At 34.4% G+C, this 17,190-nt stretch overlaps 3 protein-coding genes across 3 annotated transcripts; 2 read left to right on the forward strand and 1 right to left on the reverse strand.

The window, feature by feature from the left end:
- Nucleotides 1-170: 170 nt before the first annotated feature.
- LOC143635255 (protein RRC1-like) lies at nucleotides 171-7,268 on the reverse strand. Its single transcript, XM_077103135.1, has 19 exons — nucleotides 7,193-7,268; nucleotides 6,499-6,642; nucleotides 6,277-6,409; nucleotides 6,067-6,109; nucleotides 4,699-4,756; nucleotides 4,458-4,610; nucleotides 4,251-4,367; nucleotides 3,994-4,159; nucleotides 3,670-3,782; nucleotides 3,463-3,534; nucleotides 3,158-3,379; nucleotides 2,721-2,779; nucleotides 2,501-2,582; nucleotides 2,258-2,395; nucleotides 1,954-2,178; nucleotides 1,142-1,881; nucleotides 883-1,046; nucleotides 557-798; nucleotides 171-434 (listed from the first exon to the last, which is right to left on the reverse strand). The coding sequence occupies exons 2-18, from the start codon at nucleotides 6,571-6,573 to the stop codon at nucleotides 590-592; spliced, it is 2,769 nt and encodes a 922-aa protein (XP_076959250.1). The 5' UTR covers nucleotides 6,574-6,642; nucleotides 7,193-7,268; the 3' UTR covers nucleotides 171-434; nucleotides 557-589.
- A 1,330-nt stretch (nucleotides 7,269-8,598) lies between these two features.
- LOC143635200 (enhancer of rudimentary homolog) lies at nucleotides 8,599-11,624 on the forward strand. The gene is made up of 4 exons (XM_077103083.1): nucleotides 8,599-8,726; nucleotides 9,390-9,486; nucleotides 10,396-10,516; nucleotides 11,335-11,624. Exons 1-4 carry the CDS (start codon nucleotides 8,724-8,726, stop codon nucleotides 11,423-11,425), a joined length of 312 nt encoding a protein of 103 aa, XP_076959198.1. The 5' UTR covers nucleotides 8,599-8,723; the 3' UTR covers nucleotides 11,426-11,624.
- Nucleotides 11,625-12,836: 1,212 nt separating this feature from the next.
- Nucleotides 12,837-16,027, forward strand: LOC143635201 (cyclase-like protein 2). The gene is made up of 6 exons (XM_077103084.1): nucleotides 12,837-13,283; nucleotides 13,811-13,855; nucleotides 14,166-14,238; nucleotides 14,338-14,435; nucleotides 14,613-14,683; nucleotides 15,897-16,027. Exons 1-6 carry the CDS (start codon nucleotides 12,932-12,934, stop codon nucleotides 16,020-16,022), a joined length of 765 nt encoding a protein of 254 aa, XP_076959199.1. The 5' UTR covers nucleotides 12,837-12,931; the 3' UTR covers nucleotides 16,023-16,027.
- Nucleotides 16,028-17,190: the final 1,163 nt, after the last annotated feature.

Consider the following 17,190-nt stretch of genomic DNA (forward strand, 5'->3'; position numbering starts at 1 on the left):
TAAAAATTCTGATTCTGAAGCGTATAACATCTTTTTACGCACTTCTCAAACCCCGGTTATCAGAGAGAATTTGAATATCAAAAGAACCTACAACCCGTGATAAAAGGCCTTCCAAAACAGAGGAGAGATGGTTGGATGGAAGTACATTTATATGAATGCATAAACTAATTAGCATAAACTAACAGAAACATAGATGTGACATAAAATATTTCTTGTACGCAGAACAAAACATTCAGATTCGTTACAAGAAGCAAAAAAGAGAAGGTTACCGTGTCTTTTACAGCATATATGATCTATTAATCATACCAAAATCCCATACACTGTTACTATCACCCACATAAAATGCCAGAATGTCCACCATCCGGAAACTGCGGTTCAGGTTTTTATCATCCTCCACATCAGGCTGCTGTTTGCAGAGCTAAACCATGAAAAACCTGCAATTTTATCAAACATTAAACACGAGATCAAAGAGAAAATTATGATGCCAACTAGAATAAGTTAATTTGGGTTGCGTTTAATCTCTAACAAGTCAAAACGGGCAAAGATATTAGCTTACTTGATTCATCACACATAAGAGTTCAAGCTGAGTTCATCTTCTCCTGGTGTCCCTCTCTCTGTCTCTACATCTATCTCTATCATGGTCTCTTTCAATTTGTGGATCATAATTTCTACCCTTCTCCCGGTCTCTACTTGATTTCCTCGGTGGGCTTTCACTGTCATGACGACTTCTGTGACGCTTTCTAGAAGATTCACGTGAATCCTCTCTTTTCTCCCTTCTATCTGCCGATGATGCCCCTCCTGTGTCATTATATATAAATATATTATTATCAATATATTCAACAAGTCACGAAAAAACACATCCAAGCCATGTTAAAAACGCACTCTTGTTTGATGCATCTTCACTGGCATCCGTTAAGCCATATTTATACTGCAAATGTTTCTGATGCACGACCACTTTCTTTTCAATTTCTTCTTTCTTTAACCCCCGCTCTTCCAGGGATTCACGATACTCTATCAAAGCCGCCTCAATCTGCCTCAACTTTTGTCTGCACATGTGGAACAGTCAGTTAGTCAAACAAACATGATCATAGTAGTAACTAAAATAACTAACACTTTCAACTAAAATGAAGTATAAGCATACCTCTTTTCTTCACTTAGTCCACTATCAGAACTCGTGAGAACACGTGTGGGCTCCACTGCCTCCGTGTTACTAAAACCACCATCGGCATTCTCACTTCCAGAAGAAGAATAACCCAATGCAAGATTTTTACTGCTTTTTTGTTCATCATCACTTTCATCGTCTTCTCTGGCCCACTTAGAGGCAGGCAGTACAGAATCGGGTTTCGTTTTACTAGGAAAAGGTTTTAACTCAGGTTGTGGGATTGGAATCTTTGAGGCTAAGGATGGAATCTTTATGTCATCTTCCACTGGTTGATTCCTTCCTGAAAATCCCACAGGCTCGGTATCAACACTACTTTCTCTCGGATAATTCTGTGAATATTTTAAATTGTCAGCGACTTCATAACCCCTTTGCTTTTCTGATTCTTCTAGATAAAGCAACCGAGCAACCATCATTTCTCTGCCACCAACTAAAGATAGCCCGTTATGGCGGCACCGCCTTTCCAGCTCATCAAGAGGAAGACTCATCAGTTCTTTCATGGCTGCACTTTTTCCTATAGCCAATGCTGCATCTGGATTGATCTTTCCGTCATCTCTAGTGTCATCATAATGAGTCCTGTCCTCAGTTTCTGATGAAATGGAATGAAACGTGACAACACCAGCGTTGCTGGATCTAAGAAACGTTGATCGTAACCCATTTACATATGCATCCGAAAACAGAAACCAATCAGCCCATACTTGAAGAACTTTTAGCACTCGTTCCTGGTAGATAAAGGATAGTTAGACTTGAAAACAGGTTAAAACCGGTTCGGCTGAAAACAGGTTGAAATTTACCTTTAGGGCCTCTGCAGTGATTCTTCCTGTGACGGACCTATACAGATCATTAAAGCTTTCAAGTATATCAGGAAGATTGGCTTCAAACTTGGTACGGTAAGCAGATGCGTTCTTTACAGGAGCACTACTATTGTGAAGAATGTCTGAAACAAGCATGAGTCTTGCAACCTTGGTGGGTATTGGTGTTTCCTTAAGAGTCAAAGACTCGGTTAACACTTCAACTATCTGCAACAAATTGAGTTGCTTCAGCAACAGATGGACACTACAATATATCACAAGTTTGTAAGTTCTAATGTCATCATACCTCACCAGCAGCATCAGCATTATCTAATGCAAAACCCATTGCTTCCTTTATTTGATTTCTTTCTAAAGTCAATGCACGAAGCATGTCTTCAAATTCGTCTCTTTGTGCATCAGTTAGTGTACGTTCAGCCTCCACACGCTGCCCAATATAAAAATCAATTAAAAAATGTTATATATAATTCCAGGGCATATAGCCGAATTAAGTTTAACTGAAAGGAATATGTTATTGTTAACAAAATAGTACCCTGCTTCTTCCACCAGCAAATGTCGCTCCAGTCTCCTCATTTTCTGGGCTTTTGCCTGCTGGCAAAGCAGGTGGGACCCATCTGCACAACCAAATGGTATATCATAAATTATGATTTTTAAGCGAAAATCAAATAAAGAAATAAAGATGAAGTCATGAAACATGTAGATACAACATATGAATGATTAGAAGCATCAAGATAGTTCTGCACAATTATTACCTCCCACTACCAGTTATCATGATGAAAGGTTCAGTTCGCCACCTATGCAAAGTATCACCCTGCATTTGAGAGACCAAAGATTATTCTTTTATTCAACATAATATCTCAAATTCCAGAAACTAATAGACATGAATAATATCACGTTCGGCAAGTGTCATTACACATTTCTATGCTTCCCTAGTATATGTTGTGTTTGTTGTTATATACATAATTACATGCATTAAGCATTTTTAACATATTCTTCATCAAGGGTAAAAAATTACAAGATTGCAAGGTGAGTTCTAAATCAAGAAACTGAGTTCTAAATCAAGGTGAATTCTAAATCAAATAATACATGTTTTTTGGTATAGAAAGTAAGTTTGATGTGCTACTGTTTAGTCATTAAAAGTACAGAGTATTTCAATCACGTGCAAGGATGCATCGACTTAAGTGTGTACCTGAGCAAAGGAATACAGCCTCCAAACATAGTAAGTGTGTTCCTTAGAACCAAGTTCAAACAAGAAACTGAAAAGAGGGTTTCCACGAACCCTTTCCATTATAACTTGCTCAAAAGTACAACCTCCATCAAGAACATAAAGAGCCATTGTATCAATTACTTTACGAAGACGAACATCATCAAGTAGAACAACGTTTATATCAGGCACATTGGGAGTTAGAACCTGGCCATCAAGGTTTATATATTATTACATTTGCAATAATTTTATTTTCTGCAAAGATATAGTAGCATACAAGATTAACCTACCAGCTCAGAGTTCTGAGTTGGGATAGAAGTTACTGGAGGTCCAGATGGACCTGACAAGATCACAGTGGCACCCTGCATTCCAACCATAATCTCATAAGACCCATGCAAAGTCATTACTATTACCATTATAAATAGTTATCTACAATAATCTTCATATTGCATACTTGTGCTAACAAAACAGTTTCAGAAATATAAAATGTAGCCCACCTCTTTACTCCTGATGGCCATTTGTCCTGGAGGAGGAGCAGGGAGTGATTGAGAAGGAAGAGAAACAGATTTACCCCACCCAATATTCAATTCATGATCATAAACAATCACCCCTGCAACATTAAATAACTTTTGAATACCACTGAAGCTAACAAAAGTTTGTGATTTAAATGCTGCATAAATGATTCAACTACGCTTCAAAATCTATTAAATTTTCAGTCTTCAAATCCTACAAATCATGTCAGTTGTTCTTCCTTCAACAAGCGTTTTCAGTTTTATCTTATGTGGAAGTTGAAATGCTAATAATTTTTAAAAGACCCTAACCTTGCATTTCATCTTTTGCAGCTTGTCCATCTACACGGTTCATAAAAGCCACAAAACCACAGTTTTTTTGGCGCTTGCGCTCCTCTTCTGTTCTTGGCCACATTATCTTCACACTAGCAATGGGTCCAAATCTTCCAAATGTTCGCAAAAGAAAGTTCTCATCTACCTAGAACAAGTTGGCAAAAGAAACAAAAAGGTCAACTTGCATTACTTAACCAAATTAAGCGCCGTGTTAGCATCACAATTCACAATCTGACCTGAGGTGCAAGATTTCCAACATAAAGGTTGGTGGTCTGAGGATCTCCATCATCTAAGGACCCAAGCTTCCCACTTGGATCAAACTCATCAGGCAACTCGTCAAACCGACTAGATAACTGAAACAAAGTTTAAACACAAATATAATAAGTGTAACAGCAATTATAAATTGAATATGAGAAAAAGACTTATCAAGTAATATATCGTACATTTGAAGTAGCAGTGTGACGCCCATCTGACCATTGTTCTCGCTCTTGGTTTCGCCTTTCTCTCATTTCTTGTTCACGTTTTAGTTCCTCCATAAAAAAATCTATATTCCTAGCCTTCCCTTTTCCTTTGTCTTTTGGCCTCTCTTCTTCTTTCTGTTAGTAGTAGAAGATCGTTAGAAACGACTATAAAAAGTCAAAATCACAAAAACAAGAGTCGACAAGGTTTCATCTGTTCACTAACCTTTTTCTCTTCTTTACCCTTGGTTGCCATAGAAGGAGGTATGAAAGAAGGAACATATCTGCAGAGGAAATATAACGATGTGTAATGTTCACTACATAAGGCACGGTCTAGACCACATGTACATGCCTGCATGCTTCAAACATGCACACAATGATACCCTACCTAGATTCTAGATTCTAGAATGGTGGTTACAAAAAAAAAATTGAATCCATCGTGATAATGATCCACATCACATACGATGGTTATTACAATATCAGTGCACTTTACGTGCTGTTACCACGTCCATACTTGATACGATCTTCCTCAGATCCACATCACATTTGTGTAAATTATATTGCTTGATTGAATAAAACAAACAAAGAAAACTGTTAAAAGAGCGACCAACTGAACTTCAGAATGCTTTATATGAAGACCAGAATTAAGACACGTCAACCCAAACACATTCACAAGAAAAATGATACTTTAGGCTAGTCTGGCTCTGGCCAACCAAGAAGCTCGACTTAGTTACTTCTCTTAACTATAAAAGCATGCAGCCTTCACATTCTTGTAACGGTTACTAAAATCTTGATTTAAGATTGTTAAAAGAATGTGGTGAAGAAAAAAAGACTACATAGTAAAGTCTAGTACAACCCTAGAGTGGTTAGGTGTTAGTAAATCAGTAAGCATAAATGAGCCTTGTCTATCAATCCTATAGAAAAATTTAACTGCAAAGTCATTTGAAAGATCGACCTTATGTCATTATTATTATTATTATTATCATCATTATTATCATTATTATTATTATATAAACTGATAGGAGCACAAACGAGCAAACCCTAGAAAAGCAGAGGTAAGAGTCATGTTTATACAAGCCCAAATCCAAGGTCTTTGAGAACACAGCTTTTTTTCAAAGTTTTCAAACTTGGGGAGTAGCAAGGCAAACCCCAGCCTTCCAGGGCCAACCAAAAAATTTCATGAGCAAAACCTAAACCCTACCAAGCTCAATCCCAGTTATGAAATATACCCATAGTTCCATACAGATAGTTAAAAGCCAGAATCCAAACTTTACATATTAATATATTATACAAAAAGTTAATTCTTCGGTCAGGACACAAGAATGTGTACAAACACTTCAGGCCATGAAGATCTTATATGAATATAAAAATGAGAACTTGATAGTTGTTTCACATTCAAGATATTATTACATAACGGGCCTTAAATAGAATCAATTTATGAGCTACATATAACAAGTCTCCTAGCTTCTTAAAACTATCATCCTAAACAAATAAGCAAAAGTCTGATGACACCATCACCTTATAGGTTCTACATTCAGAAAACCTTATAATAAGAGAGCATTGTAGCATATAGTTAATCAAAAGCATTTGTTACCTACTCCCCTTCTTTGAACCAGATACATCTTTGGAATTTCCACCTGCGATTTGTGCATGAATAAAAGGCCCATTTGCTTATTAATGTGTCCATAAAAAATAAATCATTCATTTATCCATATATATGCGCAAAACAATATCACACTCAAAAACTTAATATTAAATAACCAAACTAGAAAATGCATGCAAGGATCTGTTAACAGAAACTGACCTGTATCAGACTTCACTTTGTCATCCGGGTTAACCGTTCCACCTCGAACAAACGATTTTAACCCGGACGCACTATCTCCTTGAAAGGACTCCAAAAATTCAGCATATAGACGAGCTGTTTCATCCTCAGCCCTCTACACAGATAACCATTTAACAAATCTGTTAAAATTCTTACTAACAAAGCAAACATAAACACATTAACAGATTCTCACAAGAATCTTACCTTTTTCTTCGCCTCTTCTTCTTCACGGTGCTTTTGAAAAGGCGTCTTCTTCCGTGTAATTGAAAAAGAACTCATCTTTCCGTCAAATAGCTTTCATGCGTTTCCCAAAAACTCAAGTACGAGAAAACGCGATAAGCCGTTAGCCTGTAACAAGCAAATAAGTTGTACACAGATTCATTGCCTCCATTCATACGACACGAGCTTCATTAACTTCAACCACTTAAAACACTTTTACAATGACAATTACATTCTCCATAAATGCAGAAAGAAACAGTTACACAAAACTCATAGAGTTTTATGGCACGAGTTTCATTATGTCCTAATACAACCAAACATTTCACATAACAAACAAATTAGACCTAAACGCGCTCTAACGTCACAAAATGAGCTCCATCTGTAATAAAACCAAACCAACATATTGCATCTGTAACCTAAGTTTTATATAAACAGAAGCAAACCCTAGCACATGAAGCAATTATTTAAAACCAAAGCTTCTACATTCTCGAATACTACTACCTAACAGTTTCAATCTAAACCGATTAACCGCAAAATAAACAGCAGCACGCACAATTAGAAAAAACCCTAAATTTTAACAGGTGATGATTCATGTTTCAATTAACGCAATTTTAACCTAAATATCCGGATTCAATAAACGAGTTAAGATATAGTTATTAGAAATAGAATTAAAAGTTACCGTGATGTTCGATCGGTGGCGAAAACTGATTCAGGAAGCAATAATCCGGTCGCCGGAGGTGGAGGTGACAGTTTTTATAATTGGGTCTTTGTGCGTGATACCTGGTTCCGTGAATAATAAGAAACAACCGGTTATGTGCGTGGGCTTAAGCGAAATTCGGTTGATATCGATTAGGTTTGTAATAGTAACAACACAATCGTGTAGCCAATGCTATTTTATGATATAAAAACATATTTAAAACGATGCGTAGACGGTTGGTGATACTTGTGAATTTCAATTGCGAGTCAACGTGAACTCTATCAATATCGGGTTATAACATTGACACCAAACCAGATAATAAATTAGTCAGCACTCATATTGTCACATGGTCCAATCACCGATAGGTAATTTGAGCTTCAACTACATCTCCGATTATTATAAGATTAAATAGGTAAGAAATAAATATATTTATTTATTAAATCTCAATGGTAAAACACCGTTCGATAGTCAATAGTAAGTTCTATTTGTATACTTTATATGTATAAACTAACAAACACACTCATGCGTTATGGCAGGGTCTTACATTGATCGAAAATCATAAAAAATAAATACTGATATCGGTCTGATAATACCGACACCGGTACTGATATTTTAAAAGAGATCGACAAGTGAACGATAAAAACTATACAATTACCGGTCCCGATAATACCCACACCAATACTGATACTTATGTTGTTTGATCGGTGTCGATTCAACCTGTTTCTCATGGCATTGAATGTACATGTACATAATTTATATAATAGTTAGAGATTGTCACTACCTAAAATCGGATCCTAAGCTAACCCTAAAAATCAACTTAAAAAGTAAAATATTAAATACTCCATTTGTTTCAAGTTCTTTGTTATAACAATTTCACAATACCAATTATTGTATATTTGTTTAAGACTGTATAATATGTTTATATGTTGTGTTTCAATGCACGCAACACATATGATATCGATTTTAGATAATCAGACATGTATCACACAAATCCTCCTAATATTATAACCGTCTCCTAATATTATAACCGTCACAATCCACTAACTTTTTCTTTCTGTAACTAAGGGGCTGTTTGTTTACATCTGAATGGAACCATTCAGATGTAAACATATGATTCATTCAGACTTCAGACTGTTTGGTTCCAAACAGAAAAACATCTGAATGGTTAAAATTAGGTCTGAATCATTCAGACTTGTTGTTGTTGCTGAATGGGACAGAGGTTCATTCAGATCTGAATGAACCAAACAGCCCCTAACTCAATACCCGAATTTTCTCGTTAGCGGCGTCTTTATTTCTTATGTTCGGATCTAACATTGCATTATCAAAGCATAAGAGGACCAATTTAAAGTTTTATTGAAACCATGGGGTTACTACTGTATTTTCCAAAAGCTAAAAAGAACCCACACCGGAAGCAATTCTTCTTTTTCTTTTTGATTCATTGATTCAAAAGACTCGAAGAAGAAGACGCACTGCTCATAGCTCCGGTCAACGGTCAACCCACGGCGAATCTCTAATGGTGAGCTCTCACAATCATTATATAATTTGATAATATTATATGAATTGATTTACGAAGCGTTCTCGTGATATTTGTATATGCAATTTATTCGTGTCATGTAAACCCTAGCTATCGCGTTTTTGTTACTTTCATTATCTAATGCTTGAGATGTTTCTGTTGATGTATAAATATTATATGAAATTTCTTATTTGACCGATGTTGGACCGATATATCACTGAATTTCCAGATGTCAGTTTTTTAAGTTTTAATTGTTAGCTTTTAGTGTTTAAATCAGTTCCTACTTGCTACAATTGTTAGTGTTTTGTAAGTTGCACAATGTTAATTTGTTAATGGCACGAGAGTATACCGTCAAATATCGGTTCCGGACCGGTATCTGATATTTCTCTGCAATAACTGCTTAGTGTTCTGCAGCTCGAGTGGTTGACTGTAGATGCTAAAAGTTTCAGCTGTGATTGGATGGTTGAGTAATTATTATTTGTAAGATGATCTGAATGATTTGTTATAAATAGTTGTGAACAGTTTTGATGCTGATTTAATTTGTAGGATTTTGGTGTGGGAAGTTATGTTGAATGATATGAAATGCTAGCGAGCTGATATGTGATTTTACGTTTCTGGCATTTTGTTGCTCGTGCTGATTATTTTTTGTTCTTTGTTGGAGTGCAGGCTAGCAACAAGCACACAATTATACTCATGCAGACCTCTCATAACCGGGCGACTAGGACGTTTATGGATTACGAGTCAATAAGTCAAGCAATGGATGGTATGTATTGTTTTTGCACTAGGTTTTTGTGGCAAAAGGGTTGATAATTTGCTTTTATGTGTTTTCTGTAAAACTTATTGTCTGAAATATAATCCGTTTAGCGATCAGGAGTTAAGATTGAAGTGGTTTTGATGTTGAATTGTGTTTGATTCTATTGATTAGTCATCCTCTTTCATTTTCTTGTATAGTTTAAAGAACTGAAGATTAAAATATGTTTCCAGTCAATGCTTAATACTTTTGGTAGTACTAGCCTACTAGGTTTATATGTCTTTGGTAATATGACTTGTAGATTGTTGGTTGCTTTTGATTTGCTGCACAATAATACATGACACTCTCGAAGGCCTTATCTGTTAAACTTTGTGTTTGTGGAATTTCTAAATGCTGTAAAGTTCTTTTTTTTTCCGAAGGAGAGGACTATCGCTAATCATTCAAACTTATTTAGATCCAATCATCCAAACCAATGCCATTTGAATGCTGCATAGTCTAAACCCATACTTAATTGCATATAGTTTTATAAATTTCTATACACGCAGCAGGTTTAAATTACTTTGAAATCTTTAGCACTGTAATAGTTGTAGTTTATTGTTTTGGAGTATTTACTCATATATTCATAAACTGCACAAACAGCTTGCGTGGCGATTAGCTGTTTTACCAGGTAGATGCTCAATGATACTGGTGACAAAAATTTAAGTTTACTAAGAGATTATTTTTATTTTGTACATATCATGGATGGCAAGAATGATAATTTACTAGTGTGTGCTAAAAAGTGTGTATACATACAAGTTTCATTCTTATATGTTTAACTTACTACTGTGTGCTAAAAACTGTGTATGTACAAGTTTCATTCATTATATGTTTGATCTATTACTGTGTGCAATACTGTCTAAATTTTTCATGTGCCATGTGTAGGTATATGTGCACTATATGAAAGGAAACTCAAGGAATTGAATCCAGCAATGAGAAATATCTCTTATGACATTGAAGATCTCTATAATTTCATTGATGGCCTTACTGACTTGAGTGCTTTAGTGTATGTGTTCTTATTCTTAATAATTATTATTCATTACTAAATACTAACTGCTAAAACAATGAAAACTTAATACTTTAAAACCCCTTTTTATCTTAGTTAAATTCGTGAATTTTTTGTCCTGCATACTTAAATTGATGAAACAATGGCTGGTTATTATTATTAAAAGCCCTAGAAAGATGAGTGAGAATGTGCAAGGCATGTGAGTATATATGAAAGTATTAGTCGGTTGCTATTAAGAATATTATGCAAATTTTATTTTTTTGGTGATCTTTGAATTTTAGAATTACTTTGTCTTTTAGTCCACATTGTTTTTTGAACGCATAAATTTGTTTTTTGAATGCATAAATTAATTTCAAAATTCCCAATTTTCACACTTTATGCTAGAGGTGGCAGGATCACATGAAAACATCTTTTGTTTTTATATAATCTATTGCATTGATCTTGATTAGAAAACAAGACTATAAGTTAGTCTATTAGTATAATAGTCTACATCTTTGAATAAAGTGACTCATCCCCTAGGTCTATTTTTTTAATGCAAAAATAGGATTACAAAACCAAGACTAGATCTTATTATGCACTAGAATTATACTTTGGGGGCCCATTAACAGTTTATATCTCTATACCATTTTGTTTAACCCATTTTAGATTAAAAATAAACCCAGATTGACTCTTTCATAAGTAAGTGGGTCAAAATTGCACACGTTTGGTGTATATTTGCTATGTGCAGGCTACATGAATATCAAAGCTTTCCTTTCTTTTTTTTTCTTTTACATGAAACATCGTTTTTGTTGCTAAATAGATATAATTTTGGCTTGCAGTTATGATCACTCAATCCAGGCATACCTGCCAAATGATCGGCAATGGATCAGACAAAGGATGTTTAATCACCTTAAGAAATTGGCTCATTGATTGGTGACAGTCTTGTTCTGTATATCATACCAGATTATTGTTGCACTTGTATTCTAACTTCAACTTCAACTGCACACTCTTAGGTTTGTAAAACTTGGTTTGTGCTTCAAGTGGGAAAGTTATCAACAGTTTGTCACCAATGTTTTCTTGTTTTTTATGGGTGGTTTGGGATTGCTCCTTAATACTGCTTATATTAACAAAAGGCATTAAGATGTAGTCTTGTAATTTGCTTTTAGTGTGTAAAACAATTTGACTACTTAATGAGTTTGAATAGTAACTTACTCTGAAATTTATCATATCATTTTCACCGACGTCACACCCTTAAAACTAAGATTTTTTACTCTGTGCGTGGCCGCGGATTTGAAACATACATAAAAGTTAGCAAATTGTGAAAAACTCCGCTTAAATGAGTTTGAATAACTTTGAATTTTTTTTATTCTTCTATCTATTTATAATTATTTACTCTGTTAATCTTCATAAATCCCTTACTTTTTAACATGACAATTCCTTAATGTTTGTCCATTTTGTTCTTCATTTCTCTCATCATGGCCCACATGGATGCTCCAGGACGCGTGTATGATCACTATTTTGATGCAGGTTTTGATGTTCTTGACAGTGAGTGCATGTGGTCGAAAATTGTTCCTGCTTGATTAAATGCCTCAATGAAACTTTGATCTTTATTTAGTTGCTTTTCAACTTATAAATAACATTAGCATTTAACTATGAAGTGCCGACTATCTTTTTATAAATTCAAAGAAAACTTTTCAAGATAAGTATCAAAACAAAATCTGTTTCAATGTTGCATCATGGTCAAATGCAATTTAGGACCTACTGTATAAAACAATTGATTTGGTCAAGATGTCAAATATCAAGAAAACGACCCTCAATTAAAGTTTACCTAATCACTCATAAATTTCTCAAATTTGAGATAAGTTTGACCACATATACGATTATGATGAGGAAAATGATCATGAGGAAATTAAAAAAAGTAAAATTATTTGACCAGTCAATTTTAACACAATGTCTGTTTGACCAACCAATTTTTAAAATGTCCACTTAAAACTCGTCGATCTTATCACATTTTAATCATACAATCGGATTCTACCACACAAAAACCGTCGGGCTGCTAGTTTAAACAATATCATGGGAGCCAAAGGGATTTTTAGGCTTCCAACAAGATTTTTTTACTAATGACAGAAACTGATTGGTTAAAAATCTTGTCAATTAATAATTAAAAAGTAAGTGAGTCCACAAATTGCATTTTGAACATTTTAAAAAGTGGTTGATAAAATGGACATTTTATCGAGTTTGATCGTTAAAATGAACATTTTTGTTCATTATCCATCTTAGTCACTATTTGACTTTTGTGACCTTAAAGAGAAGAAAAATGACAAATATAATGATGTCACAGATGACACAATCACAGCCGCCTATACACTTTTATCTAGTTCGACCAATCTTATGTTATTTTAACCCATTCTTTGAAGATCCTAGGAACCTGGAAACATGGAGCCTCAGTTCATATTCATCATCATATTATTATTACCTTATCTTGTTTTATCATCACAAGATAGTGATCAGTTGATTCCACCAAGATGGGATGTTTATGACAATGGTAAAATTTATGATATCACACACAGAATCACTGCAGAAACACCCACTGGGATCTCTCAAACTGGGATTGGGAGTGATTACCTTAGACTCCATGACAGCATGAGGAACGGCTCCGATTATAACTTCTCGATTATTAAGTTGCCTGCTCATTCCGGTACTCATGTTGATGCTCCTGGACATTTTTATGAAAATTATTATGAAGCCGGATTCGATGTCGATAGTCTTGATTTACGAGTACTTAATGGTATGATTTGTTATTAACTTGTTAGTATCTGTTTATGAAAGTTATATCAGGTGTAAACGAGCTGAGCCTGAGCTCGGCTCGTATTGAGTTACTACTGCTCGAGCTCGGCTCGTTTATTATTTGTTAAATAATTTTTAATTATTTTTATATATTTTGGAAAAACTTTAAATGAGGCTAAGCTTGGCTCGAGCTCGTGTAGTATCTTAAACGAGCCAAAGCTCGGCTCTAGCTTAGTTGTGCAGTGTGAAATTAGTATATAGAAGTTCAAAAGTGGTAAAACTTAAAAATACACGAGGCTAGTTAAGGCTCAACGAAAACGAGCTTCACCTGAATTTAAGGCTCGAGCTCGGGCTCGATAGCTGAACCAGCTTTATCTGAGGCTCGGGCTCGAAAATGCTCGGCTCGTTTCGAGCTTTTTATCGATCCGAGCTTGATCTGCTCGGCTCGTTTGCACCCCGTTATATAGTTGAAACAGTTGTCTTATTAATCATCAAGAGTCTTGACACATAATATTATTTTATTTACAGGTCCAGCTTTATTAGTTGATGTTCCAAGGGATACTAACATAACAGGTATTTGTTTATTCAATTATATATTCTTTACCTTTAACCTTTATTTGTTTACGTGTCGATCGATAGGTGACACATATGCACTCTATAAATTATGTTCAACAGAGCACTCTGTAAGTCTAGTTACCACTTTGACTTGTTGAATGTGGTAACTAGACATTAATATTACTTGATATTAGCATAATGTTTAAGCTAGCCATGGGTGTTTTAATCAAATGACTCTCGGCTGCTTGTATTTGTGTGTAATGTTCATACAACTAGTGTTTTCAGTTTCTCATCAGGTTAGTTTTAATTTCTCGTTAAATAATTTCAGCTGATGTTATGAAGTCGTTGAACATTCCCAAAGGAGTAAGGCGTGTTCTTTTCAGAACATTAAACACTGATAGGTAATATTATGCTACTTCTTATCCGTAACTAGGATCAATAATCATATGGTGCTTGTTCAACCTCATTTTCATCAATATTTGAATCATAACGTTTGTCAGGCGGCTAATGTGGGAAAAGCGATTTGACACAAGCTATGTGGGATTTACAAAGGATGGAGCCCAGTGGCTGAAGGACAACACCGACATCAAACTTGTTGGTAATTAAACATGCTCATTTCATTTTAGAACTGCCTGAATGGAACCTATGTGGATTCACTTCGCTAATATCTCGAATTAAAGATTCTACCAGAAAATATTTGTTTTAGGAACTACCTACCTTAACCCTATCTTGGTTGTGTGCATAACATAATCAGTCATCTGTTATAATTTTGTAGGCACTGATTACTTGTCAGTTGCGGCATATGATTATCTGGTTTCTGCTCATCGTGTCTTTTTAAAGAACAGGGTAAGTCATCTGCTACTCGCTTATGTAACATTGACACAGAACATACGTACGAACGTTATTTATTGTATATCTAAAATACCCTTCAATAATTAAGAATGAGTCAACTTAAGTCAGCAACCTATAACACGGCCAAGCTCAACACTCTTTTTATTTCCATTCATAAGAAGATATGATTTGTAGTAACTAACACGTTTAAAGAAACTGCTAAACGTTTTAAGGTAAAGTTGTCAGTGGTTATATATTTTGCCCAACAAGATATCCATGTTGCGCCTTGTCAATATGTATTTTTTGTGATGACTAATGTTTGCATTTGTAATTCCAAAACTTCTTAAACATGGAAATACTTTAATGCTCCTAAGCATACATATATAGCGAATTATCTTGCAACTTGATGGGATGTGATGCATATTTCCCAACCGAGATATGTTTCTACACAGACACATAGGGTGTTGCTAAACGTACCCCCCTTTCATCCATTTTTACTAAACATACCCCCTCCCTCAAGTTTTACATTAATACAATTTAGACATTTTTGTTGCTTCTTTTGTTATTTTGTTATCTTTTATTATCGTTATTATTTTTATAAAAGAAATTTTTTTCTATTTTTATTTAATAATTATTTTTCTATTTATCTTTTTATGTAAATTTAAAAGCGTTTAATAAAAACATATTTTTCTTACTTAGAAAAATGTTTTTTTTTCTTATCTAAAAAACGATGTTTTTCTTGTTTTTAAAAAAATGTATTTTTTTCTATACTTATTTTAATCTTTTTGTAGAGTGTTTTTTTTTTAAATTAAGAGATAGTTTACAAATTGTTTTGAATACATTTTATAAAAAAAAGGATAAAAAATAAATAAAAAAATAGCTAGATAAAACATACAAAACTTTTTAAAACATGTAAAAAAATAAAAACAAACTTTTAATAAGATCTTAAAGAAGTAAAATAACAAAATCAATAACAAAAATATACAAAAAACTGTAAAACAAAAATAAATTTAATAGTTTTTTATTTGATAATTTGAGAGAATTATAAAATAAAATAATAGGGACTAACATGCCAATTACAAATATCAAAGGGAAATGAAAGTTCAAGGGGGATGTATGGATAGCAATGGAGGGGGGTACGTTTAGCCTGACCCTAGGATCTAATGTTGTGTGAATTTCCTAGTATGTCTCATTAAATTATCAAGGCTGCCTGTTGTGTGCTTTTTAGGAAATCATTCTTGTTGAAGGTTTGAAACTTGTTGACCTTGAAGCGGGAATATATGATGTCCATTGCTTACCGTTAAGATTATTTGGAGCAGAAGGATCTCCTATAAGATGTGTTCTCATCAAGTGATATTAGTAATCGCATTGGTATGCCTAAAAGATGAGTAATAAATAAACTTTGTTGTAATTATCGCTTTTTTAGAATTGTTGTATACATCACCTTATATTTTACTCTGTATTATTTCATTTTTAGTTTATAACTGACACTGACACCACTTCATAACAGTTGTGACAAGCAAAATAAAAGTTCTAATAGTTTCACAAGAAATCAATGTCGACTCACATCCTAACCACAAGAGACCCGAGGGAACGAACCGACCATGTATAGAAATTTCAGAATTAACTTTTTAACAAGTCAAGCAAAATATGTTGTTTCTGGCCACAATATTTGGGATTTAACTTTTTAAACGATACTGCAGAAAAAATCATATTAATAAAAAGTTTACCTATTATTGATAAATAAGTCAAACAACCTTGATTCGGATTAACAAAGAATTAACTACCCTTTTCTATTGTACTCAAATCATATACATCAAAAACAAAGAAGACATATGCATGACTAAACTCATACCTGTAAGCTTATTTTCTCAATGGGCCGGAACTCGATGCCTTCTAATATAAATTCAAAAGAACCAACGCCCAAAATTCCCTCGAAAGAAATTTCAAGATCAACATTTCTCTTGTTACTAGTAAACTGATACAATTCAGCCATCAACCATCCATCTTCTCGTACATCTTTGAGGCATGAGACCGAAGATTTTTCCTCCCCTTTAAATCTGTATACGATGCCTAAGTAACGATCTAACACTTCATCGGCTAATTTGTACAAAAGGTTTACTGTGTATGTGATTTGCAGTGACAAAAATTGAGTTCTCACATGCGCTTCAAATCTCCCGCTATCTGAGCTATAGCAGCTCCCAGGGGGGAACCTGCAAGAGGATATTACAGGAAGAATATTGGTACATTTTAGGAAGTAGTATAAAAACATAGAATGAAAAGAGGAAGACGTACAAGTACCTTGAACACCGATCAAACACAAATTGATTACTGGAAGATGACCCTGAAGTACGAACGAGACAGTCTATGGCAGATATCATTTCGCAATGTTCTCCTTTCTTATTTAATTATATATTAACAATAAATATATCAGTAGAGATATGAAGTGTGTAAAATGATCGACCACGTACATTTTATCTCCAAAAATGATTTGTATTTCAAGTAGGCACTTAGAGAGATAG

The sequence above is a fragment of the Bidens hawaiensis genome, unplaced genomic scaffold, assembly GCF_021521415.1.
Source record: "Bidens hawaiensis isolate Kalapana, Puna unplaced genomic scaffold, B.hawaiensis_p1.1 tig00007413_1, whole genome shotgun sequence".
Taxonomy (NCBI): domain Eukaryota; kingdom Viridiplantae; phylum Streptophyta; class Magnoliopsida; order Asterales; family Asteraceae; genus Bidens; species Bidens hawaiensis.

What these genes read in the sequence shown, in the direction of transcription:
- LOC143635200 (XM_077103083.1), top strand. An exon ending in AATAAGTCAAGCAATGGATG is followed by an intron (nt 9,487 to 10,395) that starts GTATGTATTGTT and finishes TGCCATGTGTAG; the next exon opens with GTATATGTGCACTATATGAA. An exon ending in ACTGACTTGAGTGCTTTAGT is followed by an intron (nt 10,517 to 11,334) that starts GTATGTGTTCTT and finishes TTTGGCTTGCAG; the next exon opens with TTATGATCACTCAATCCAGG.
- LOC143635255 (XM_077103135.1), bottom strand. Translation starts at nt 6,573, where the DNA reads ATGAGTTCTTTTTCAATTACACGGAAGAAGACGCCTTTTCAAAAGCAC. An exon ending in CAAAGTGAAGTCTGATACAG is followed by an intron (nt 6,110 to 6,276) that starts GTCAGTTTCTGT and finishes CACAAATCGCAG; the next exon opens with GTGGAAATTCCAAAGATGTA. An exon ending in GGCTGTATTCCTTTGCTCAG is followed by an intron (nt 2,780 to 3,157) that starts GTACACACTTAA and finishes TCTCAAATGCAG; the next exon opens with GGTGATACTTTGCATAGGTG.
- LOC143635201 (XM_077103084.1), top strand. Translation starts at nt 12,932, where the DNA reads ATGGAGCCTCAGTTCATATTCATCATCATATTATTATTACCTTATCTT. An exon ending in CACCGACATCAAACTTGTTG is followed by an intron (nt 14,436 to 14,612) that starts GTAATTAAACAT and finishes ATAATTTTGTAG; the next exon opens with GCACTGATTACTTGTCAGTT. An exon ending in GTGTCTTTTTAAAGAACAGG is followed by an intron (nt 14,684 to 15,896) that starts GTAAGTCATCTG and finishes TGTGCTTTTTAG; the next exon opens with GAAATCATTCTTGTTGAAGG.